Source organism: Dermatophagoides farinae, chromosome 2 (genome assembly GCF_024713945.1).
Source record: "Dermatophagoides farinae isolate YC_2012a chromosome 2, ASM2471394v1, whole genome shotgun sequence".
NCBI lineage: Eukaryota > Metazoa > Arthropoda > Arachnida > Sarcoptiformes > Pyroglyphidae > Dermatophagoides > Dermatophagoides farinae.
The window spans coordinates 5,538,334-5,563,178 of NC_134678.1; the positions used below are offsets into that span (position 1 = coordinate 5,538,334).

Here is a 24,845-nt window from a genome sequence, read left to right on the forward strand (position 1 = left end):
TTGTATTATATATTCGATTAAAAAATGGGCTTCAACAATCATGATCACGAATGTTAACAAACGTGAAATGATTTGATTTTAATAAATTATAAATTCCATAAGATAATATAATGCAGACTTTCTTCAATTAGCACTAAATATAATTGGAGTTTGCGTTGTTGCAGATAATATAATATATAATATAATAATGAGTTAAGAATGTAAATTTCAAATTCATTTTGAAAATCTTCCATTTCGAAATAAAATGTTTGCTAATAAAAAATAGGGCCACAATTTTCTAAAATATGTGAAAAAAAGTCCATCCAATCAATTTTATTTACTATTCTCACATTGGTTCGATTTTTTTTCATATTTACCTTCAAGGAAATAATTTTTGTTGATAAAGATAATTGTTTATTCAGTGATTATATTATATAAAATATATAGATAAAAATATATTGTAAATTATAACGTTACATTATTTATGAATATTACATCACGATCACACATGTTTTAAAAATCGTTTCTCAAATTTAATAATAATTGGATTTAATCCATTTCATTTAATTGAATAGATTTCTTTCAATTTATAATAATAATGTCTTTGATGATTCAAGTTGCCAATTGTATTGCCCAAGCATCAAGCGATAGCAGACGAATTGTAGGACAAGGTAAATGTTCAGACAATAATGATCTAAAATGTTCATTATATAATTTATCAAATTCATTAATTTTCCTTATTGATTCGTTCAGTGTTGCTGAATTGGTCACAAGTTCGTTATCGTCGTGCGGTAGCGTTCCGTGAATATCGCCAACCTCATTTCAAACAAAAACTTTTGCTAGCCGTTTGTGAGCCTGTTTTTCCACGATCGACAATACCATTGGAGGAAAAATGTGGCCATTTACGACCACCACCACCTCGATCAGATCATCCATATGATATCCTACTTGCCGCTGATATGGCCCAAGAATTAAAACAATCCAAATTATTATGTTTATTCCACCAGAATCAATTTTCTAGATCTGATCGAAAATTATTATCAAATGAATTTGAACATGAAGGAATGCTGTTACGTTATTATAATCGTGATATTGCTAGAATTTGCCTTCAAGATACACCTTACCAACCACTGCTTCATTTTGCTATCGGTTACCCTTTTACCGTCCTATTTGCTCCTAATCTGGAAAAAATTGATAAAATTTTCAAAATATCACGCAAATACCCTCAAGCAATTCTCATGTGTGCTTTGGTTGAACATCGACGTTTGATTACCAACGATCAATTGCAAGAATTGGCAAAATTAGGGGATATTGATCAACAACGTGCCATCTTATGCAATACGTTAATGATAGGACAACAACAAATGATTTCGACATTAACACATCATACAAGTCAGCTAAAACAGTTGATAAATAGTCGACATCAAGAACTGGAAAAAAATGATCAACATTCTCAAAATAGATGATTTTTTTTTGTAAATTGTTCTATATGATTTTTATTTGGAAAGATTTTCATTATCTAGATGAAAACAATGATTAAATGTTATATTAATTAATAATAATTGATATACTGTTAAATCAATGATATATAACAGCAAAAAAAACCGGAACAGCAAATATTGGAAGAGAAAAAGGAAGAATTGCTATCATTCAAATTGAATGTGTATCCAATTGTTGCATCGATGTAAGGATAGTCTCATTCTATTAAAAAAAAATTAATAAAAATTATGAAATTAAAAAATCAACAAAAAAGACAAAAAACTAAGAAATGTTGATTACCTTAAGACAAATATCTTTGAATTCGTCAAACGTTACATAACCAATAGAATTTTGATCCAATTTAGCAAACATACGACGAGCATGTTCTTCATAGGTTTTGTAATTATGTGCAGGTGTAACATGGAATCCAAGCAAAGCATAGATGGCTACGGACATTTTATATACTTCATCATAGGTGATACGACCTGTCGATTTTTCAAATGAATTACCATAATGGAAATAATTATTTTTCAATATTCTTACCATCATGATTAATGTCATACAATGTGAATATCCATTTTATTTTGTCCGTCAATGTTCCACGGCAAAGATTCGATAATGCCTTGGCATATTCCAGGAATGTGATCGGTTCATTACGAGATAATTCATCGGCAAACATTGCTTGAAACACATATCGAGCATATATAGATGAATCGCCTAATTTTTTAAACAGTGACAATCTCTCATCTAATCCATTAAAAAAAAGTCTTAATAAAACATACCTGCTTGTGGAAAGAATTGTGAATAAATATCCTTAAAGATGGGCTCGTTCAAAACGCCTTCAGGACAAGCCAATTTCCAGCCCCAATATAGTAATTTGATCTCTTTTTTAGAAAATGATGTTTTCTGACAAAGTACATCGATTTCCTGTTGCCGTCGATAGATAAACTCTTGACCACCACAGATTTCATTGATCATTTGTTCAAGCTCATCAACTTTTTCTTCTGTTCGATTGATTGATAGGTTAATATTCAATCATAAATTTGGATAATTCATTACCTTTTTCGAATGCTTTATGTAAGAGATCGATGAATCGAAATGATAGATATTGGAATGGATTTGTTTTGAATTTGATCTGCTGATAACGCCGATCCACATGTTGACCAATGTTTGTATTATTTGCTGATGCCGATGAATATGTTGAAGATGAGCGTCGAAGTTTTGCCGATGGTTGATCGGCCTTTCCATGATCTTGTGATGACATCATCTTACTACTTTGATCACCATCTTGACTATTTGATGGAAATTTATTTCGACATTTACGACGAAATTGTTGCTGTTGTAGTATACTACGATGATATGACGAGATAGGACGACGAGGCGATGTCGATGACGACGACAATGCGAATGTGCTCGTATTCATGTCGTCAGCTTTATTTATTATTATTGTATTTGAGCTTCCGATACCAAAATTCGTTATAAATCGTTTATATTATGTGCGTGTATATATTTTTGCGTGATGCAAGCAAAGAATTTAATAACTTGGCGCGCAATAGCGAACATACGGTAAAAACCTAATATTTGTGATCAGAAAATTGTTAAAAGTAATATTATATATTGAAAAAATTCTCAAATCAGATTCTATGAAAATTCTTCGTTCGCACATGTAGACACACACACACAAATATATCTAATCAAGCGTATTTTTCCTATCAAAAAAAACTAATGATAATAAAAGGAACTTAAATGAAATTGCTTCATTACTTTATAGGAGAAAAAATAGATTCTACATAAGTCAGCAATGTTTGAAAATCAGAAAATCAGGAAAAAAACCGAGAAAATTGAATTGATAAAAAAGAAAATAAGAAGAAAGTAAACGTAAAAAAGTGATACAATATGTTTGGTAAATGAAATAAGAGTATCGAAAAAGAGACTATTACATCACCACCACTATGGCGTAACGTGTAATTTGTAATATGATAAGTAGAATAATTTTGAATATAAATTAGATTCAAACATTAGACCATCGTTCCTTTTTTTCAATTATTTTATTTCATCTTTGAATTGAGAAAAAAAAATCGAAATCACTGTGCATGCATCAATAATAGTAGTTTTTCTTTCGAGTAAGGGGGTGTGATAAATCGATTTTTTCTCACTTTTTTTTCAAAATTCTTTTGTGTTGGTCGATATCATATCATATGTGTTTTTTTTTCTATAAATAAAGAATCGATTTTTTTTTGCTCCGTTGAAGGGATTTAAAAGTAAAAGAATGATGAAACTTTTGGTATCAACTTTTTGATTCCAAAATTTATGATAAGAGTTTGTTGCAAATGACATATTTCAAATAGCAAACATAAACATACCACAAACCTTTTATCGGAGAATTTTTTCTTCTTTGTTGGGCAAACTTTTTATTTTTCTTATATTTCTTTCTAAACAATTGTTTAATAATGATTGACGGTTGATTTAGTCTCTTTCTCTCTTGTGTTTGAATAGCCCTATAAATGAAAAAAATGAATGAAAATGATAAATAAAAAATTAAATAGAATTATTATTATTATTATAGTATATATTCAATAATTGAATGATTGAAAACCAAAAGCAAAAGAATTTTCTTTAAAGATTTATAGCATCATCATAAGATCAGATTTCTTCTTAAAGGCTATCAAACATCGATTGATACATTTTTAATGATTATCAATACTACAAACCTTATTAAGAATTCAATTACTATGAAATTAATTCGTTGTTTGTCATTTGATTGTTATTTAGACATCCTCATCGCTATCATTTTTTTTTTGTTTAGTGAATTTTATTTTTGATATTACACTGGTTTTTAGCACACTCACATAGTATAGATATAAAACAAACAAACCAAAATAGTAAAAAAAAAATATAACCTAAAGTACATAGGGTTGAAGAAAATAGAGCGATAGCTCCCCATTTCATAGAAACATAATTCTTGGATCGAAAGAATCTGTAAATTTTATTATATAGCATATATAGTAACAAGTTTGGTCTTTTTTCTATAATGCAGAATAACCAATGAGGGAAAAAAACGAATGAAAGAATGTTGTACGTTGAAAATATTTAGGAACATATTGAATTTCAACGTATATGTACCATCATTCCAAATATCCGGGTCTTTAGTTTGGTTCGTTTCTATATAAATAAGTGGAAGAAGGTTTATATGGGTGTATATGCAAGTATACATGTGCAAAGAAAGTTGGTGGCAAAATCATAAATTCAATGGAATTATAATGGAAAAATCAAAAAAAAATTGAATTAATCATGATTATCAAAATATATTCGGATTATCATTTGATATAAACAATTGACAAATATATTCAAAAATTTTCCATTTCTCATAAAAAACAATTTGAATTTTTCAAAATCTTGTAAAAATTTCCTTGAACAAAAATGCAAATAAAATGTTTCCGAAAATTTTTTTTTCTTCTTACAATCTATTTTCTCGAAATTTTTTCATTGACTTTTATGTTCATCGAATGATATATTATTGTATTGATAACATGAATCTAATATCTATGTACCTAATTAATATTAAAATCAATTGTCATTTCATAATTTATTGAACGAAATAATTTCGAATGCAAAGAAGAAGAAGACTAAAACATGGCTCAAGAAATGAAAATGACGAAAAAAACATCTAATCGTTTTAAAAGTTTTTTATTTATATTATATCATGTATTCAAAAATTTTATTTTATTTTTTGTGCCTAATCGATTAATGCCAAAAAATTTCAAAAATGTCAATGATCAATGTATTTTAATCACCGGAGGTGGTAGTGGAATTGGCCAACTAATGGTAATGAAATTTTTGAAACTTGGTGCCAAAGTTATCATCTGGGATGTTAATGTTGATAATCTTGATCGTACACGACAAATGGCCAAAGGGTACGATGAAAAACTTTTTTGCTATCGAATCGATTTGTGTCAAAAAGATTCGATATATGAAACAGCAAAACAAGTTCAAAATGATGTCGGTCCAGTCGATATTCTGATCAATAATGCTGGCGTTGTAACTGGCAAAAATATTCTTGATTTGAGCGATGAACAAATTCAAAGAACAATGAACGTGAATGTGATATCACACTTTTTTACCATAAGAGCTTTCTTACCCAGAATGATTGAAAGAAAATCTGGTCATATTGTTACAATAGCTTCGTTGGCAGGTGAACTTGGCGTAGCATTGCTCACCGATTATTGTGCTTCTAAATTTGCTGCCATTGGTATGGAACAATCGTTGCATTTTGAATTGGCCAAAGCTAATCTCGATAGTCAAATTAAAACTACTATAGTTAAACCATGGTTAATAACAACCGGAATGTTTTCTGGTGCTCATTCTGGTCTCATACCGATGTTTAGTCCTGAATATGTAGCACAAAAAATCGTCGAAGCTATCCTTCTTGAAAAATCTGTTCTTGTTTTGCCATGGTATTTAGAATATATGGGAATTCTATTAAAAATTTTTCCCAGCAAATGTTTAATACCCATCTATGATTTTTTGGGAGGATTCGAATCCATGGATAATTTTACTGGAAGATAAGAAAAAATTGCACATTGAAAAAAATTGTTGAAAACATGAATTAATTAAAAAATGAAAAATAAAAGAACCGAAAATAATGATAAAATCGATCAATTTTATTGAATTCTTTGTTTTCTGTGTAAAGAAAATGTGAATACAATCATTAATTACGATTTTTCTAATTAAATTTTTTCTTTTATGTAAATGAATAATGATAATGATGATGGGCCAGATAATCGGTTGGGAAATATGGGAGCATCAGATATGAACATCTATATATTTCATAGTGGATTTTTTTTTTGGTTAGGACCAAGTGCAAATTAAAATAAATGATGATGATGATGATGATTTTATCAGTAAACAAATGGATCATAGAACGTCATTGGATTTGAATCGAAATGAGAATCCATAAAACATCGATTGTATTTATATCGATGATGATGATGTTAATAATGGTAGTAGCATGATGATTCTATTAGTATGAAATTCAGTGAGTTGTTTTTGCCCATACCACTGCTTATCGATAGTCGGACAGACAACCCAAACAACAGATACACAAAAAAAGTCTCATCATTATTATTAGAATTGTTTATTGCTGAATCCTTTGTTTGATTTGAAAACGAAATCATCATCATCATCATCGTTCTGTAAGAAATCCATTATTCACCATCCGTTATTAGCATAAGTTGATCATATCCAAGATGATGTTGATGAATGTAAATCAAATGCATCTCGAAGATATTTATTCTTCGGATCTGGTCGTTTGTTATGAAGCTGTTCGGTATGTTTATGATGATAGTTGAATATCGAAAATAATTTTATATTTTTATCTTTAAAGACGTGTAAAAAATTGTGTCATCGGTAGTAATCGTTTGAAAGGATTAGTGTTGGAACAAAATGTTAGCGAACGTTTGGTTCAGCTCATGGAACCGACAACATCTAACACTGATATTAGTCGTGAAGCGATGTTAATAATAACAAGTTTAGCTAAAGGAACTGAACAACATTTAAAAACGATTATTGATGCTGGAGCTGTTCCACAATTGCTACGAAATACACAAGCTGAAAATTTTGAATTAATTGAAGCTTCTCTTCGCGGTCTTCGAACCATCTTCAAATCACGTTTAGCACCAATTGAATTGATATATCAGACCAACGATTCAACCCCATTACCCATCGATCAACCATTACCATCATCTTCAAAAACCACAGACACTCATAAATTATTTCAGAATTCAAAACTAGCACATCTATTTGCACTAGCTCGTCGCAATATATCACCCTCAAATTATGTCATCAAAGAATGCATTGCCAACATTTTGGCCTCCTCTTGTCAGGTAATAACTGTAGAATTTTATTCTCCATTAAATTAAATAACATTTTATTTTCTACACAGTCTACTGAACATCAGAACATAATGAAAGATTTAGGCGCAATTCAAATAATAGCATCATTTTTACATCCAGACAATCGTAATGCTTATCAAGTAAAATTAGCTGCATTGAACTGGTTAGCTCAATTGTGTTTTGAAAATGAAACAGTTTCATTGTTGGTAGCTCAAGAAGTTTATTTGGGTCAATCATTTCTGGACATGTTATTCGATTTGATGAGTGCTTTACAGACCTTTGAAATGCAATTTTATGCTGCCAAGTGTATGACTTATATTTATCGTTCACAAGCTATGGATTGTCAAGATAGGCGTCTACTTTATCGATGTCTACCAACATTAATTTATTTATGTAAAAAAGACAAAGAATCTTCACTTCGTGCACAAGCAGCTGAAGAATTAGCATATTTGATTGATATAGATGTTTCTCTTCAGAAAACAGCTAGTATTTGTGATCATTTGATCAATTCATTGGCCGATATGCTCCGACAATCTTCCAATCTTTTCTTTGCAAATAATTCTCGTGCTACTATTCCGGCAGCCGGAGATAATAGTCGCAAAAGTTCAATCACTTCTGATAATATCGCAACAATGACAACAATGCTTATAGATGAACCGATGGATACCACTATACTAAGTAGCTCACCGATTCCACCGCCCATTTGTAGCGTTAATATGATGGCTTCGACTGCCGGTGAAAATAATGAAACAAATGCAGTTAAAAATGAACTGCGACAAGCAGCATTTAAAGTTTTTGCTTCGCTTGGAGCCAATGATGAAGATATACGTAAACGTATAATTGAAACAGAAAATTTAATGGATGAAGTAATGAATGGTTTAGAAGATTCAAATTTAAAAGTTAAATTAGCTGCATTAAGATGTTTGCACTCATTGTCACGATCTGTACAACAATTGCGAACCATGTTCCAAGATCATGCCGTGTGGTTACCATTACGAACATTGTTACAAAGTCCGACCTATGAAATAATTATGCTGGCATCATCTGTGCTTTGTAACCTATTGCTAGAGTTTTCACCGAGTAAACAGGTAAATATTTGGTTCATTTATATATCAAGCCCAATAATGTGCTTTTTATTTTATTATGTTAATAGCATTTTTTGGACCGATTTGCTATCGAATTATTATGCGATCTCACCAAACGTGATGATGTTCAACTACGGTTGAATGGTGCTTGGGCATTGATGAATATGGCCTATCAAGCTGATGAAGACCTAAAGACACAGATATTAAATTGCTTGGGAACAGATCAAATATTTCGTTTGCTTTCCGATTCCGATGTGAATATTCTAATGAAAACTTTAGGTTTACTTAGAAATCTTTTATCGACAAAACCGGTATGGACAATTGGGTTTAAGACTTTAGAGTTTTATTTAATTTCTTTTGATTTCAGCATATTGATTTGATTATGCAACAACATGGTAAACAAATAATGCAGGCTGTTATATTGATCCTTGAAGGTGAACATTCATGGGAAGTAAAAGAACAAGCATTATGCATTTTGGTCAACATTGCTGATGGTAACAAAGCTAAAGAATTTATAATGTCAAATGAAGATGTTCTCAACAAATTAATTTCATACCTGTTGAATTCGAACGTCAATCTTCAAAAATCTGCCGTATTCTGCATCATCAATTTGGTTTGGCATGAAAATGAAAATTCAGCAATCAGGCAGGAGAAATTGATAGAATTATCCGTGCCCAAGATTCTACAACAATTACTTCAACAAACACAGGTATCACAGATAAGCTCATCTCAACATGCATCATTATACGAAAAGGTCAAAACAGCATTACAGGAATTCAATTATTTCAATAACATCAACAATAAATAACCTGATATTTCCATTTTTAATCATTAGTTGTATTTTTTTTCAAAATAATCGTTTTATTATTTACTCGAAAAAATATAACAGTTATTTTGTACTTTTTGAAAATAACACCTTGAGAACGATGACTAGTTGGTTGAAAAAAATATTTTATTACAAACCATAATTGGTTAGAAAAAATAACTTTATTTACAATTATTTTTCTGTTTGTTTCTGGAATAAGTTGCCAAACATATTCCTTGTCCTTGGCAGTGTTCCGGCAGGAGACATGAATCACAAGTATTGGCCAAAATGAATGGATTTGTAAATGATAAACATGTTTTTTGTTGAGATTCACTAGAAATTATTGGAACAATATCTTCAATATCATTCGAAACTAGCCTCGATTTAATTTTACTTTGTTTGTTATTATCATCGTGCTGATATTCAGAATGAAGGCTAGCTGAATGTTGTTGAATACCCGTATCGAAAATTTGGTCTGATGGTGTGGTCAATTTTCGGTATCCAGGATTATTAACTGATCCTGATTCGAGACTGTCATCTTCATCCGAATTGTTATTGATGGTTAAAAATGTAAAAACGGATATCACAATCAATATGGATAAAATAACAAATACAATTATAAAAAAATAAAACCATTTGTCATCGACTTGTGTAGATGAGATTTGTTTTTCACTATCATCCTGTTTGAACGCCGGAAATTTTGTTGTTTTGACAACAATTTGATCATGTTTTCTTCGAAACGCTAACAATAAGGATTCAAATATTGTTTGTGATTCGATCAAAACAATGGTTTCATTATTTGTCGATAAATCGATCAATTGAACTTCATGCTGATCCTGAACGAAAATCCATTGTTTATGATGACCATTAATATCTTGATTTGAAAAAACTGTCAATTCCATCACCGATGATATTGATGATTTATAAATAAGATGAGCTTCATTTTCACTTTCAATCCAATAATCACCGGAAAGAATATTACTTGATTTATCTGACCATATTATACGATGATTTTCCAGATCTAATGTCATCGCCACAGGTTTATGTTTATAAAAGTCTTTTGTGCAAATTTTGTTTAAATTTCGCATATCCGAATAATTCACACTACATATACGTTTCCATGATTCAATCCAGAATAAAATTTTCTGTTCTTGATCGACTTGTACGTTTTTCGGATGATTCGTTTGATTGAATGATTCTAGCCATTGTATTTCATTATTAATTAATGATTCATTTGTGATTTGATAGATATCTATTCGATGTCGAAGTAAATTCGATAAAAAAAGCAATTCGTTTTGAGCATCGATAGTTAGATGAAAAAAATTATCATCTTTTGGATCATCCAATAATGGATTGGAATCTAATTGTATTGGCTTTATATTTTCAAGTCTGAGTAGCATACCACAATCCTTTTTATCTAAATTGTTTGGCCTGATAATGGTTCCATGGTAAAGCTGATAACTTGGAACATCGAACCAAAACAATTGGAAATGTTCTGATGATGTTGGCTGATAAATTGACATACCAGATATGCCATATTGTGTGCGATATGCATGACGAGTAGAATTGACCAATAATGGACTCGAGTGATGAATTGGACAATCCAATGACCAAAAACGTATGGAATTTACTGAGCTTAAAAGTAGAAATGTATCATGCAACCATTCGGGCTGATTCGGTATATCTGGTAAATATATAGCAGAAAAGTTTAAAATAATATATATTTTCAATGTGAAAAAGTTTACCATAAAAATTTTCCGATTTATCCACATTCATTGATTCATTGAATTCATATTTTGACTCGAATATTTTAGATGCCAAACTGAAATTTTGTATAAACGTTCTGTCATCAAATGGATGGGTTGAATTTTGGCCCCATATCATTGGCAATAAATACCAAATGATCGAAATGCTATGAATCAAATTCGAAGACACTTTGGGCATGATTTTTATTTTTGAAAATATGATTAAATTTTCAATATATGATGATGATATTGATGGAGGATTTATGTTTTCTCGGAAACAAAATTACGTTTTGATATTAACCAGAACACAAAGATACGCAGATGAACATCAACCAAAAAAAAAAAAAAACATATCACAAATTTGGTTGAACTAAATTTAGCTATCACAGTTTTATATTTTCAACATGAAAAATTGTTTATCATTCATAAAAAAGCCGATAACGGAGGAAATGGCGATGAAATATTGTTTGGGAGAAAAAATTTCGTTTTATTATCAAATCAAATGAGAAAACATCCTTTCAATACATTATGGAAGTCGATTCCAAATAGAATTAATTTATATTTCACAAAGACAAACTTTCTATTTCAAAACGCAGGACTCACTGAGTGATGTATTTGTGGCTTCACTTTAAAAAAAAAAAAAAATCACTCGATCGTTCTGTATGAAACAAACTTTATACTGGAAGACCAGATTAAAAAAAAAAATCAGATCATCAAATTTGAGGTGAGCATCAATGGGAAAAAAAAGATCAAGTTCGAGGAAACGAATGAACGAAAAATATGATTTCGATTTGGCGGTGACCGCGCGCCGTATATTATAACATTCACAAAAGCATGCATGCATGCATTCACAAGCAACTTAATTTTTGTCCTCGTCGATTTCCAATTACAAACATCATCACACACATATATTTTACACCGTGTATTTTTTTTTTGTTCATCTGCAAGCAACATATATGCCGCCGCGTTATGATCAACGTTGAGACGATTTTTGGTTATAATGTCAGGATCAGGAGAAAATGTGGTACGAATTTTATGTGCACATGTGCACAATATATCATCATCATATATAAATGTGAATTTTAAATGGATGTACATGCATAGAATCTGTATCTCTTGTGTGTTACCGAAAAATAAACACTCAAGATGTATGGACTACGTGATTTTCATCGTTTCTTTTTTTTCATCTTGGCGCCATTTGTTTTTAAATTATGTCATGTTATTATATATATGTTTATTTAACAAATAGAAAAAAAACGAAAACAATCGATTGTAATAACTTATTAGATAAATGTTACAAAATAAAATACATGAGAAAATAGATAGCATAAGTAAACAAATACAGTAGTGATAGAATATAAATTTACCTGATGATGAATAATAGCAGCGGCCATAATGAAAAGCAACCATCATCGTGATGATAAGACAGAAAAAATATTTGCTGAATTCACATTCATTTATCGATTTTTTCAACATCTTTCATTTTGACATCATCGATTATGGCCGATGATGAAGGTCGTGTTGAAATTTCCGTCGCAACTTTTTGTAGCTCACCAATAGCTTGGTTTAATTCTCCACCTGGTGATTCATGTGACTGATCGATTGTTGATACCTGTGGTGCATTTTTCGGTTGATGATCTTTTTTCGGCAAATCTGTTTGCAATTTATCTGGAAAATTTTGACGATAAGCCACTAATTGTGGATAGTTTTGATGGTCAAAGCCACAATTAGCTGACGATCTTGAACCACGTCCATGACAACATGGGCAAAGTATTCCCTGGTCAATTGGTCTTCGAGCCATGCGGATAGGAACTTCACGAATCATTTGTCGGACTTCATCAGGTGGTGGTATGATGGTTCCAGGATTCATTTGCATTGACGTTGGTAACGTTTGCCTTTTTGCTCGTTCCAATTGTTCACATTGTTTGGATGAAAAGGATTCCTCGGAAACTGGTTGTCGGCCAACATATTCAATGGGAATAATTTTTCCACCTGTTGGCTTGGGTACGGGCATCGTATTTTGCTCTTCTCGTTGAATTTTAATAAATTTTTCCTCTTTTGGTCGATCGTTAGCATCAGTAGTATCCACAGTAGGTTGGTTTAAGAATTGGATCGGAATTTCTTGTTCTTGTGGTCGAATTTGTTGTTGTTGTTGTGAACAGTTAAATGGAGCTTCAATTTGCAATAAGCCATTCTCAGCAATGAAACATTTCATATTTTCCATGTCAACATTGGCAGGAATTAGGATACGTTTTGTGAATTCGCATGATTCAAATTCCCATTCACAAGAACGTTCATGACGGCCAGTAATTATAACTTGACGAATTTCCAAATCCATTTTGATTCGTATCTCTTCTGGTTGAAATTGTGGTAGTCCGAAAAATTGTAGATAACGATTATTGTATTCAAAAGGTGGTATTTGGCCACGATTTGATGAATGTGAACAAGGTCTAGATGACTCCATTAAACCCATCATTGATGCAGCACGGGCCGATGCTGAGGCTCGCGTAGGAAGATACCAGAATTCATTTTCCAGTATTGGTTCTATTATTGGTTCGACCTGTGATATGATAATCATTTTCGTTTGATAAATGATTAATATAATTATCAATAATCAATATATAATCAAGGTAAATAGTTTGAAAACAATATTGTATGAAATTGTGCGAATGTTTATAGCCTTGAAATTGGATTGGATGGTTACAGGTGAAATTAATGCCAATAAGCATACTCCACCTAGTCGTATTTTTTCTATTAGCATTTAAAGTCCCGTATGAGAAGAAAAGTAGCGGCATTGGCCATAATGATACATTCGAATAGCAAATTCCTATCCACATATACAATTACTAGAATTATTGCTCGATTTTTTCAGCAATTATAATTAAACCATTATAAACGTCTACCACGATCCGAAATTTTGATTCAAATTAATGAAAAGGCGCCAATTTTTTTGCCATTTCTTAATAATCAAACAATGCATATACTTGATTCATATGAAAATTCTCTACCAAAGATCATAAACCATCAATCAATCGATCCAATTCCCAATACTAAATATAAACGATTGATTTGTTCAAAGGTATTCGAAAATAAAAGTAAATGTTTGAATGGAGAACAACCCGAAGTATTTGCGTTTGATCAAATTATTTCTCGTCATAACTGTTCATTTCAATTTGAACTTCTAGATGATTTGTATGTTTAATTTAGTTTATCCTATTTTCATGAATTAATTATCATTATTTATTATCTCTTCTTTTATAGAATTATACTTTTTAAAGCAAATAATCATCATATACTTTATCGAATAAATCCAAGATTTTATGATGAATTACAACCGAATAGTTTTGTTGAAGAAGTTGCCAATCGTATTGACAGCAATGTTCGTCTACAGAAAGTGATTCGTTGTCAATTTTATCCATATGATCTTGGACTATATTCATCTTTGACTCATGATCGTCTAAGCATATTCGATACAGTTCGACAGGAGCTTGTTCAGACATTACCAAATAGACAAATGACATATACAAAGAAATTCTACCAAATGGATTGGAATCCATTAACTTATGTGTCGATTGCACGTAAGCGAATTTTTTTTCAATTTTTACTGATACTAATATCTATTCATTACAGTGGCCTGTGATAATTCCGAAGCATTAATATTTGATCATAGAACGGATCATACATCGCTCTCATTAATTGTAAATGATCCATGTACAAAAAATAATGAATCAACCAGATGTCAAGTGGTTTATTGGTCCCCACAAGATGAAAACGGTTTGTTTATAGGCACCAGAGCCGGTTCCATCATCATGTATGATATTCGTCAACCAAGAAAGCCTTTAGCGGCACATTTATCTTCACATTTATATAGACATCCAGTTGCTCATATTTCAATGTCGCCGGATCATCGAAACATAATAACAATACATCCAACCTATGCAGATAGGAATATATTTCGATGGAAAATCAAGCCGAATATTATGAATAGAAATCAATTTCTTAAAGAAATGCCGCTTTTTGTCATCAAAAGGCTTTCACATTCAAATGTTCGTAATTCATTCAATGATTCATCGTTTAGGAAAAATGAACGTCACAAATTGGAAGATATTCATTTCGAACATATGCAGCCATACATAACAAATGAATATGCTTCTTTATTCAGTCGAACCATTAATGGACAGATAAACAACTTGAACTATGCATTTGAAGAGTCAAAAAAATATGATGACGAATCAGTTCTTTCACGAAATACACATTTTTGCCCAAAGAAGTTGTCATTATCATCCACTGATGATGATTTTGATCATCATCCTCGCTCAACATTATTTTATGGTTATGGATCCACAAATAAGGGCGATGAACCGATTCCAGCCATATTCTACAAAGCAAACAAAGTATTTTTAGTGAGACGTTTACGATTTACAAACGATGAAGCCGATATACAACAAAATTTTAGAAAAATTCAGTCTTTTGAAAGCGAAGATAGATGGTCATCAAGCAGTGATTCCGAATAATTTATTGTGATAAACAGTATCATCAACAATATTTAATGAATTAAATAATGAATAAAAAATTATAAACAAAAAATTCGAGAGTTAAAAAATAAAAAAAAATTAAAATTGACAGAAAAACAAAATGAACACTAAGCTCGAATCAAAAAAAAAAGTAAAAAATAAATGAATGAAATGACTAGAAATGTTAATCAAAAATAATTTCATTTTTTTAACGAATGATTGGTTATAACAACTGTTGTTCGTGGTTATCATCGTCATCATCATCATGGATAATGGCTATGGAATCGGATTTATTTTCTTTGGTGTCAACATCTTCATCAGATGAATTATCATTATCCAATGGATCAATTAGCGGTAAATGTATCGATAATTTTTTCTCTAAATTAACTCGATTTATCAGCATTTTTGATATTAACGTCTGATAATCTGTTTGTAAGAAGAGTTTCCGCTTCATATCTAACAAACGTTTTTCTTTATCGATATCACTTTCTGTTTTAGGTTGCATTTTAGCCAATTCTTCTGAATAATAATATGGTGTATCCAAATATTGACGAAGATATTTCGGAAGTGCCAGTTCATGAATTTGATCTCGTCGAACGAATTGTAGAATTACAAATCTAACAAATAATTTATGAGTATGAGGAAATGAACATGGTAAAGATTAACATACCGACAAATATGCTGTAATGATTGTACGCGTTTAAATCTGGACACCGGATAAAGAAGTTGAACACGAATTGGCCCTAGTTCAGGACCCAAACGCAAAAAGAATAAAAATTGCCCACTACGTGAATGTTCCATAGCACTCTCGATAAAATCGACAATTGTCGATGACCGGAACTTTTTCAATGAGCCAAAACTAAAATTGCCTAATTACATATAACGATACATTGTATGTATGAAAAAAATTGTCATTTTTTTTGTTTCAAACCTTGTTCCTGTTCAATGCGAACATGGCGAACCATTTCATCGAGTTTAAATGACAAAGAAAAAATATAATGTTCATCAGACGAATCACGTACCAAGAATGAGCCACATGGTTCAGGTTCTAATAATTTTTCAGCCATCTCACCGGATATAGGCCCCCAATACCAACCACACTAAATAATACAAGATTATTTATTATGTTTATTTATTATAATTAAAAAGCTTACATTTTTGACACGTTCAATGCTAGACACATAGTCTAAATATTTTTGACGTTCATATTCAGACATTGATTTCAATTGAGACCGAGAAATCTGACATTGAAGTGAAGATCTATATCTTAAAGAATGATCTTCATTGTTCGCAGTGGTTATATGATTGGATCCGTTATCATTATCGATATTATTACTATTATTATTATTATGATCAGTGAATAACGTTGCCGGAACTGGAGGTAAAGCTCGTTGAATGAATGGTGACGAAAGCTGTTGTTGAAATTCGAGCCCAGATCTGGTTTCAAGTGGAGTTCGTGGATGTCGTCGTCTTCTAGTTCTAGTATGATGATTCATTGGATTTGCAGTATTATCATATCGATTTTGATTGGTGATAATCGGCGAAGACATACGGATATTTTTTGATTGACCAACAGTATCGACATTGGTTGATGAATAATCATTGGAACAATTACCACCGCTGATACAGGGTGTAGTTTTGTTCAACAAAGTATCCATAAAATTTTTGATCTTAGTTTTAGCATTTTGAAGTCCACTGGTTCCAGACTTGAGACCAACATTTGATGTCGAGACTAAGGCAGATTTCCGACGAGAAGAATTCATAATTGGTCTTCTTTCAGGCGATCCAAATGCTATTCTTCGCACTTCTTCCAGTGTCATATGAATAGGTTCTTGAATAGATTTATGACTGTTTTCCAATAGATTTCACGTCATGATTAATTGTTCCTTCATGTTCAATATTTTCCAGTGAAATTGGATTCGAATAAGGATTTGATGCAATCACCAATGATGGTTCACTCAATGAATTTGACTTGGATGATTGTTGATGATGAGATAACACTTGATGAAATGCTGAAGAATAATTCGATGATGAGTTTGCTGATGATGATGTAGAGGCCATGAAAGAGGACGGTTCTATCAAACCAGAATGTACACCAACTGAGGTAGATGGTCTTGGTGGATAATAGTGGATGGTTGGATGAAGAGCTGTGGGTTTTATAACACGAACTATAGATTTGGTAGGTTCAACATTTTCATCTTCAATTTTTGAAACATGACAAGCAGAAATCATTATTTTGGGAGAAGTAGGGGATGAATAGGATTTGGTCGTTCGATGAGGTGATATAAAATTGTCAATAAGCTGATGATCATGTAGATTTAGTGATTCCAAAGATTCAATATCGGAAATTGAATCACCAACCTGTTGGATTATCATTTCTGAATCTTTATCATTACTATTGGCCATTAATTGATCACAGATGTTTAAAGTATTTGACTTGAATTCTGCAGAATTATGTGCTTGATGATAATGGCCAAACATGAGAATCTTTTTCAAACGTGAACAATTTTGACGACTATAGCTGATACCGGTCGTTGTCTGTGGCCTTTGATGATTGAATCTGAATTGAAAACGTATTCCACACGGAGGATTATTTGTCATTATTATCGGTGAACAAACCGAACGAATCTGTATAGCAAGAGAATTTGTTTTTTTTATTGTAATCAAATATGAATTCAGTAAATAAGTACTACCTGATCATCAAGATTATCATAGTTATTATCATCATCAATGTTAGTCGAAGATTTAGATTTCAATTTCATTCTGATCAAATTCTTTTGTTGTTCATCATCATTTTCATTGTCGACCTGTAATTGATGATGTCCATGTCTTTTACATGAATCAGAATCGCAGCCATCACTACTATCATCATTATTATCACCCAATGATTTATGGTTGTTTGTCATTATTATTATTCAAAATATCCAAAGTGTAAACAAATCAATTCAATCGATAACATGACATGTTTATTATATTACCTTTAATAATAAAAAAAACAAAAAATTTATTGAATTAGGACAATATAAATTAAAATATATGTACATAATGTGCAATTAGGGCGTTATGTCTTGTATTAATCATTATTATAATAGCACATATAGAAATTATCTTTAAAAGTACATAGTTTGAAATCCATTTCATGCAACAACAAAAAAAGTATTCATAAAAACAACAAAAAGCTTTATGATTTTCATTTGAATAGAAGAAAAAAAATGAATGGATGCAAATGATCATATTCATCACGATTATGGAAAAAAACTGATTCATTCATGTAGTTTTTTTTATCACAATTGTTAGACATTATTTATTTACGATTATCATATTGTATGCCACGTAATTACGTGTATTCCAAAATGGTGGTGAATATATATTGTGACAGGATAGATGATAATATAAAGAAAAAAAAACACTAAGAATGAATAATGGACATAAATTATCTTATCACCGGTCATGATTCCGTCTATGGATCTAATTTGAAACTAAAGAAAAAACAGGTGGTTATCATCATCATTAACTATTTGACTACTGAATTAAATCCATACAATACAATAAGACGAAAAAGGGAATAAAATGGTCTGTTTAAACACACACACACACACACAAAAGTGTCCCAAAAAAGGAAACAAACTGGTTTATCAAATAGTCTGAAAATTTTGTATATATGATTTACGATTGGATGAATCATTGTGACTACTATGAAGAAAAAAAAATCCGCAATCAACTAAAATTCTTCAGATCAAAAGAAATATACATAAAAAGAAAAGGATGGAGTGTTTTACAAAAGTCCAAATATGGAAATATGACAATAAAAATAGATTTGATATTCATAATATTTATTATGAACAAACAATGATAACATTACATATCTTGGTAACCTAAATAAAGCAAATTCTATAAAAAAAAATTTTTTTTAGCGGTAAATAAATCAATGGAGCCTATTAACAAATAATTTTGATGGAATTTAATGGAAAAAAATCACATCCATTATGAATGCTAATTGAACTTTCACAATGACCATACACAGTATGGATTCATCATCCACCATCAAGGATCGTGATTAGCCAATTATAATTGATTATATGCCATCCTATCAATATATACTTAATTTAAAAACTGAATTAATCAGTCAGTTTTTCTCAAAAGAAAAATAAATAGATAACCGCCCTCTAGGATTTTTTAAATTATTATGAAATAAAAAAAACTTGCAGTCAAACCATTAAAATCTAAACTAGATATGTGACAAAATGGTATTCATGGAATTTATATAAATTTTTGTTTTTATCAATCATTGGATAAACATTTAATGATCATTAGAAATTTTTTTACTTCTTTAAAATTTAATTTTTCAATTAAAATTAAACATGATAAACATAAACATTATAATAATGAGTATTACTTACATGGAAAGAAAAATGAATAAAAAAATCACTTGGAAAATTTTTTCAAATTAAAAGCAATGAAATGATAAATTAGCTGTTTTTAGTAATTGATAATGACCAAATGAATAATATTCCATCATCACGTTCATTAGTTGTTCACAAATGATAATAGTCATCTGTCATCATCATAATTGAGGGTTTGGTGAAACAAAATCCGTTATTAGTGATGATGATGATGATTAGATGAATAAAACAAATGATGATGATGATGATGGTGAGAAAATGCAAATGCGAAAGATGAAAAAACAGTCAACATAACCAAGATTCAACTAAAAAAAAAAATTTTGAGCCGAATGATGAATGTGATGAAAAAGATGCATTTATAACATAATGAATGTTATCAACTTTACTCTTTCTTTAGATCAAGTTTCGCAAATGTTTTTACATCAAGTTTTAAGTTATATACAAAGTCAATTGTGTTATTGTTAATGTCGCGTAGCAATTTTTCGATGAATTGATCACATGAATACAAAATCGAGTAAATTGCCAGCTCAAATTGTATTATGTATGGTACACTCTCTCTCCAAATGGATTTTTATGTGATGCTCGTGATCGAAGTGAGAGTAATCACAAGAGGATGAGTGAAATTGTTATTTTAAGAGAAAAAGTTATATCTTTTGCATCCCCCCAAATAAAGTATTCCCTTGGCCGACTATTTCGGCTTGTTCGGTTCCGATTCGAAATTGTCCATCTATTTCGATGAAAAAAAAATCTTTAAAAAATTTATTTTTTTTCAATTTACATTTATTAGCAGAAAAAATAAACATTTATATCAATATCAAATCAAATTAATTCGATTTTATTATTTATTTTGATGATTTTCAATTTCATTCAAAATTGATTTTGAACTGTCTTCTTCCAGTAATTTATGCGGATCGATGTCATCAAGATTAGGAATGGATTTTATATTATCCATTTTGTTTGTAAATGATAAATTCTGCTTCGCTTTTTCAACATCTGAAATTAAAATATTAAATTTCAAATCTCGATCAGTTAAACGTTTTTGATTGATTCGACAGCCATTCGATTCTTTGAAAATTGATTCAAATTCATGAAAAATATTTTCCTAAGAAATGGAGAGGAAAAATTTGAAGATTTTATTTTTTGTCTTTAGATAACTTTAATAATTCATACCAATTTTGATTTATCGGATCCATTCGATACCGTCGAAGCAATCTTCACTAAAGTTTCTTGGCCACGGAGTAGAAATTTTTTCACATGATTAATTTTAACTTGTAGATCATGTTCGCTCACTTTTGATGTGAATGACATTATTTTTGGTGATGTTTTTTTCTTAAATTTAACAATTGAATCATCATCGGTATGAACATCATCATCACCATCATCATTGATATGGTCATCTTTTTGATCAAATCTAGGATCACTGAATTTCATTGTCATAATTTTTTTAGCAGGACCTTCAATTTGTATTAGTACTTTTTTATGTTTTTGTGCCAATTTTTCCGCTTCAATCATGGTCATCAAACCAAGTAGACGATTTTTTTCATCACGTAGATAAACTTTGAGCAATTCTGGTGTTTTGCCACGATATTTAGTTTTTTTAACACCATTATCATTAGATTCAAGAGCAGCAATATCAGATACATCGATTTCATTATTATGAGGTGAATTTTTCTGTGATTGTGATAAATATCTTGAACTTATAGAATTTACAGATATTAAAAGTTGTGAAGAATCGATACTATTCAGGATAGAATAGCTTTTAACGAACGGTAAATAAAAAGTTTTATTTGTATTTGTAGTTGCAAATGTTTGTAGAAGAATTTTTGAATTCTTCCAATGAATTTGAGAGTAAAAGAAACGTGGATTGATAAAGTTGAACATTTTTATTGATTTCATTCTTGTCATGAAAGAAAATATCGATTTTGTTCTGCCCTTTCGATAACATTAATATCGGTTATATACGTAGTGCATTCATATATGAATCCAAAGAAAAAAAATTCCAAAAATCACGTGACCCTGATAATGTAAACAAACCTGGGATTTTCAAATCGTGCACGTATAGTAAATTTCAATTTCAATCTCAATTTTTTCTTGCAAAATAATGTCTGAATTTGCTCAATATCGAGACATCTCCAATCGTCTTAAGAAACGATTCAATTTAATCCGTAAACCTAATCTTAAAGAATCTTCAGAATCTTATCGTAAACTTGCACAACAATTAACGCCCTTCCCAAATTATTCAGGTTATTGTATGTATTCAGCAGCTAAATGTGAACATCAAATTGTTGGATCATTAAAAGAGCAATTAAATCAATCATCTAACTCTATAACTGGAGAAGCTCAAAAAGCTGATTCTCAATCAAATGTTTCCATATTACCATCATCATCATCGAATCGTGCGAATCAAGCGCTAGAAAATCTTTTATCTGAAGCATTATGGACTGAATTCCAATCATGGTTGGATACGGCAAGAATATTCAGTCAAACTGATCAAATGGAGGTGGATATAAACGGTGCCATATCGGCATATGCTCATGCTATACAAACATGTCCATCTCCACGTATGTTATCGGTGGTGTTGATCGAATTGGCATCACTTTACCTCAAACATCAACGATTTTACGAAGCTGCAGAATCTTTTATTGAAGCTGGACAATTTCGTGAAGCAATCAATTGTCTACTTCGTGGTCATTTCTATCAAGATGCCTATCATTGTTATCAGGAAATGTTCAAGAAACAGCCTAATTTTGAAAATTTTTCCAATCTTACTGATGTGATATCAACAAAAACTTCATCAAACATGCATGCGAAAACAGCGACAAATTCTAACTCTTCTGTTTCACAACAAAAATCTTCAATTCTCTCATTGTTCAAAAAGAAACAGCCAAATTTAGAAACCTTACTGAAATCACCTGATGATCCGAAATCTGATTCAAATTCACTTCGTAATCGTAATCCTAGGTTTCCTCCCTTCAAAGTTGAAGGCAATAATCCGTTTGATTTTTGTGAAAATAAATTAACTATTGATGATTATATAACATTTTTTCTACTACGTCTTTATTTATATGATCCGGTTAAATATGAATATCCATCACCAATCATTCCAATACCGAAACATTCGATCGTTAGACGATTTGAAGATGAATGCGATCAATATATACAAGATCTTGATGATGATTCGGTTGAATTTTGTTCCGGTACGATTAAAGATGGATCAACTATTAAATGTTCATCAAGTATATTTTTAAAAGCATCGATATTATCATTACCATTCATCGACATGATTAACAGCCGTTGGATCGATCGATCAATCGATGATGTGATAAAATTAAATCATCTTTTGGAAACACTATATCTTTCTTACCGTAATGAACTTCGATCATCGTTAGATAATGAATATTCTGATTATGACATAATTCAACCGCCGCTCTCATCAAGTGGTGATGAAATTGATGATGATGAAGAAATAAAGACTAAATCAAAAGAAATTTCTGGATCTTGTAAAAAACATGATTCAGAAGATTCAGAAGAAACCGAATTTGCCGATGAGGATAGTTTCTCTTCAATTATGGGCACAAGTACACGTTATGATTCGAAAGATTCTAGTGATGATGAACATCTATGTAGTAATGATGCCAATAAATTACAACATCATTTTCATTCGAGTAAAACATTGACAGCTCCAGGTGCAGTACCAGCTAGTCCAGGATTAAAATTATTAGAAACCGGAGAACTAGATGATATAAGTGCCCGATTAAGTTTTTTGGCTAACCGTAAGACACCATCATTTTCGAATGTTCACATAAGAAAAGAATCGGTTGATTCAAAAATGGATAATATGGAATTTATTTTAAAACCGAAAAAATTAGAAAGTCGTGTCAAAGAGAAACTGGAACAAGTTGAACTTAAATGGATCAGTAAATATATTCCGGATGAATCAAATGATGGTTGTCGTAATAAATTGGAAGAACAATTGTTTGATGATGATCATGATGAACATAATGATCATATTCGACAAGAAATTGCTAAACAGCTTCATCCATTATTAAATTGTAATCAGATACAATTACTTTATGATATTTTGAGAGAAAAAGAATGATTTTTATTTAAATTTATGAAAAATAAAATAAAAAAAATAAACATTATCAAATTGATCATGATGATGGTTGGGGACGGAATTTTTGATAATAAGATTTAGTAAAATCTGTCATAACATCGGCCATTGATTCAAATATTAAACCGCTATATGAAGCTGGTGATCCACGATATATACCGAATGCTGGAACATTTGTTCCATGAGGAAGAACAGAATTGTCCGCAATGTAACAACCATCTTTTAAATTGCAATATCTTCCGATCACACAATTATTTCCAATATAAACATATGAACCAATATTAGCAGCATTGACAATCGTATCCTCACCAATGTAAACGTGTTCACCAATGGTCATAGGGTTAAATGCAACACTGAAATTGAAATGTACATTAAGGAGATCTGGTCATTCTCACATGTTTACACTTACCCTTTGGTAAATTTCTTAAATGGTGGACGTATAACAGCATTTTTACTTATTACACAATATCGGCCAACTTTTACTGAAGCTAAATCTCCACGTATAATACACCCTTCTTGTACGATTGTCTATTGAATCAATTCAGTAGCGAAAAATTCATCAACAAAATCAATAATCACATTCAAAATGACTAACCTTTCCAAGTATCATGATACTTTGTGGTCCACATAGGACAGATTTTCTACAAACTTTATTACCGGATGCGGTCTCAATATAATCCATTTGATTATAAAACATATCATTTACTTCCATTATTATTTTACTAAATAATAAATGAAATTATTATTTACAATAAAATTTGACAATGCAACTGGCAAAAATATCATCGAATCGAACAGTTAAAATACTATTTACACCTTAGATGTAATCA

At 30.8% G+C, this 24,845-nt stretch overlaps 11 protein-coding genes across 12 annotated transcripts; 4 read left to right on the forward strand and 7 right to left on the reverse strand.

The window, feature by feature from the left end:
* Positions 1-482: 482 nt before the first annotated feature.
* On the forward strand, positions 483-1,538 carry mRpL10 (mitochondrial ribosomal protein L10). Its single transcript, XM_047064220.2, has 2 exons — positions 483-650; positions 733-1,538. Exons 1-2 carry the CDS (start codon positions 578-580, stop codon positions 1,443-1,445), a joined length of 786 nt encoding a protein of 261 aa, XP_046920176.1. The 5' UTR covers positions 483-577; the 3' UTR covers positions 1,446-1,538.
* LOC124498953 (A-type potassium channel modulatory protein KCNIP1) lies at positions 1,446-4,405 on the reverse strand. Its single transcript, XM_047062786.2, has 7 exons — positions 4,170-4,405; positions 3,829-3,956; positions 2,518-3,032; positions 2,241-2,462; positions 2,002-2,175; positions 1,759-1,943; positions 1,446-1,680 (listed from the first exon to the last, which is right to left on the reverse strand). Exons 3-7 carry the CDS (start codon positions 2,879-2,881, stop codon positions 1,630-1,632), a joined length of 996 nt encoding a protein of 331 aa, XP_046918742.1. The 5' UTR covers positions 2,882-3,032; positions 3,829-3,956; positions 4,170-4,405; the 3' UTR covers positions 1,446-1,629.
* Positions 4,406-4,949: 544 nt separating this feature from the next.
* On the forward strand, positions 4,950-9,262 carry LOC124498954 (armadillo repeat-containing protein 8). 2 transcript variants are annotated; one of them, XM_075735507.1, is made up of 6 exons: positions 4,950-5,927; positions 6,728-6,784; positions 6,842-7,340; positions 7,400-8,443; positions 8,503-8,745; positions 8,802-9,262. In XM_075735507.1, exons 1-6 carry the CDS (start codon positions 5,092-5,094, stop codon positions 9,240-9,242), a joined length of 3,120 nt encoding a protein of 1,039 aa, XP_075591622.1. In that variant the 5' UTR covers positions 4,950-5,091; the 3' UTR covers positions 9,243-9,262. The 2 variants fall into 2 exon arrangements, with proteins under 2 accessions (XP_075591622.1, XP_046918743.2); XM_047062787.2 differs by lacking the exon at positions 4,950-5,927 and having other exon boundaries at positions 6,242-6,784; positions 7,400-8,437.
* Positions 9,263-9,368: 106 nt separating this feature from the next.
* LOC124498950 (uncharacterized) lies at positions 9,369-12,045 on the reverse strand. The gene is made up of 2 exons (XM_047062783.2): positions 10,985-12,045; positions 9,369-10,923 (listed from the first exon to the last, which is right to left on the reverse strand). Exons 1-2 carry the CDS (start codon positions 11,181-11,183, stop codon positions 9,422-9,424), a joined length of 1,701 nt encoding a protein of 566 aa, XP_046918739.2. The 5' UTR covers positions 11,184-12,045; the 3' UTR covers positions 9,369-9,421.
* A 136-nt stretch (positions 12,046-12,181) lies between these two features.
* On the reverse strand, positions 12,182-13,719 carry LOC124498952 (uncharacterized). Its single transcript, XM_047062785.2, has one exon. The coding sequence runs from the start codon at positions 13,560-13,562 to the stop codon at positions 12,438-12,440; it is 1,125 nt and encodes a 374-aa protein (XP_046918741.1). The 5' UTR covers positions 13,563-13,719; the 3' UTR covers positions 12,182-12,437.
* Positions 13,720-13,832: 113 nt separating this feature from the next.
* On the forward strand, positions 13,833-15,571 carry LOC124498951 (uncharacterized). The gene is made up of 3 exons (XM_047062784.2): positions 13,833-14,176; positions 14,246-14,562; positions 14,615-15,571. Exons 1-3 carry the CDS (start codon positions 13,959-13,961, stop codon positions 15,496-15,498), a joined length of 1,419 nt encoding a protein of 472 aa, XP_046918740.2. The 5' UTR covers positions 13,833-13,958; the 3' UTR covers positions 15,499-15,571.
* On the reverse strand, positions 15,499-17,995 carry LOC124498949 (uncharacterized). Its single transcript, XM_047062781.2, has 4 exons — positions 16,653-17,995; positions 16,430-16,598; positions 16,169-16,367; positions 15,499-16,115 (listed from the first exon to the last, which is right to left on the reverse strand). The coding sequence occupies exons 1-4, from the start codon at positions 17,316-17,318 to the stop codon at positions 15,722-15,724; spliced, it is 1,428 nt and encodes a 475-aa protein (XP_046918737.2). The 5' UTR covers positions 17,319-17,995; the 3' UTR covers positions 15,499-15,721.
* On the reverse strand, positions 17,341-20,582 carry LOC142598202 (uncharacterized). The gene is made up of 3 exons (XM_075735508.1): positions 19,899-20,582; positions 18,192-18,476; positions 17,341-18,126 (listed from the first exon to the last, which is right to left on the reverse strand). The coding sequence occupies exons 2-3, from the start codon at positions 18,402-18,404 to the stop codon at positions 17,341-17,343; spliced, it is 999 nt and encodes a 332-aa protein (XP_075591623.1). The 5' UTR covers positions 18,405-18,476; positions 19,899-20,582.
* Positions 20,583-20,659: 77 nt separating this feature from the next.
* Positions 20,660-21,863, reverse strand: mIF3 (mitochondrial translation initiation factor 3). Its single transcript, XM_047064475.2, has 2 exons — positions 21,072-21,863; positions 20,660-21,003 (listed from the first exon to the last, which is right to left on the reverse strand). Exons 1-2 carry the CDS (start codon positions 21,804-21,806, stop codon positions 20,740-20,742), a joined length of 999 nt encoding a protein of 332 aa, XP_046920431.2. The 5' UTR covers positions 21,807-21,863; the 3' UTR covers positions 20,660-20,739.
* A 66-nt stretch (positions 21,864-21,929) lies between these two features.
* DCTN5-p25 (Dynactin 5, p25 subunit) lies at positions 21,930-24,821 on the reverse strand. The gene is made up of 3 exons (XM_047064485.2): positions 24,611-24,821; positions 24,425-24,543; positions 21,930-24,368 (listed from the first exon to the last, which is right to left on the reverse strand). The coding sequence occupies exons 1-3, from the start codon at positions 24,725-24,727 to the stop codon at positions 24,056-24,058; spliced, it is 549 nt and encodes a 182-aa protein (XP_046920441.1). The 5' UTR covers positions 24,728-24,821; the 3' UTR covers positions 21,930-24,055.
* LOC124500375 (uncharacterized) lies at positions 22,003-24,058 on the forward strand. The gene has a single exon (XM_047064444.2). The coding sequence runs from the start codon at positions 22,003-22,005 to the stop codon at positions 23,998-24,000; it is 1,998 nt and encodes a 665-aa protein (XP_046920400.2). The 3' UTR covers positions 24,001-24,058.
* Positions 24,822-24,845: the final 24 nt, after the last annotated feature.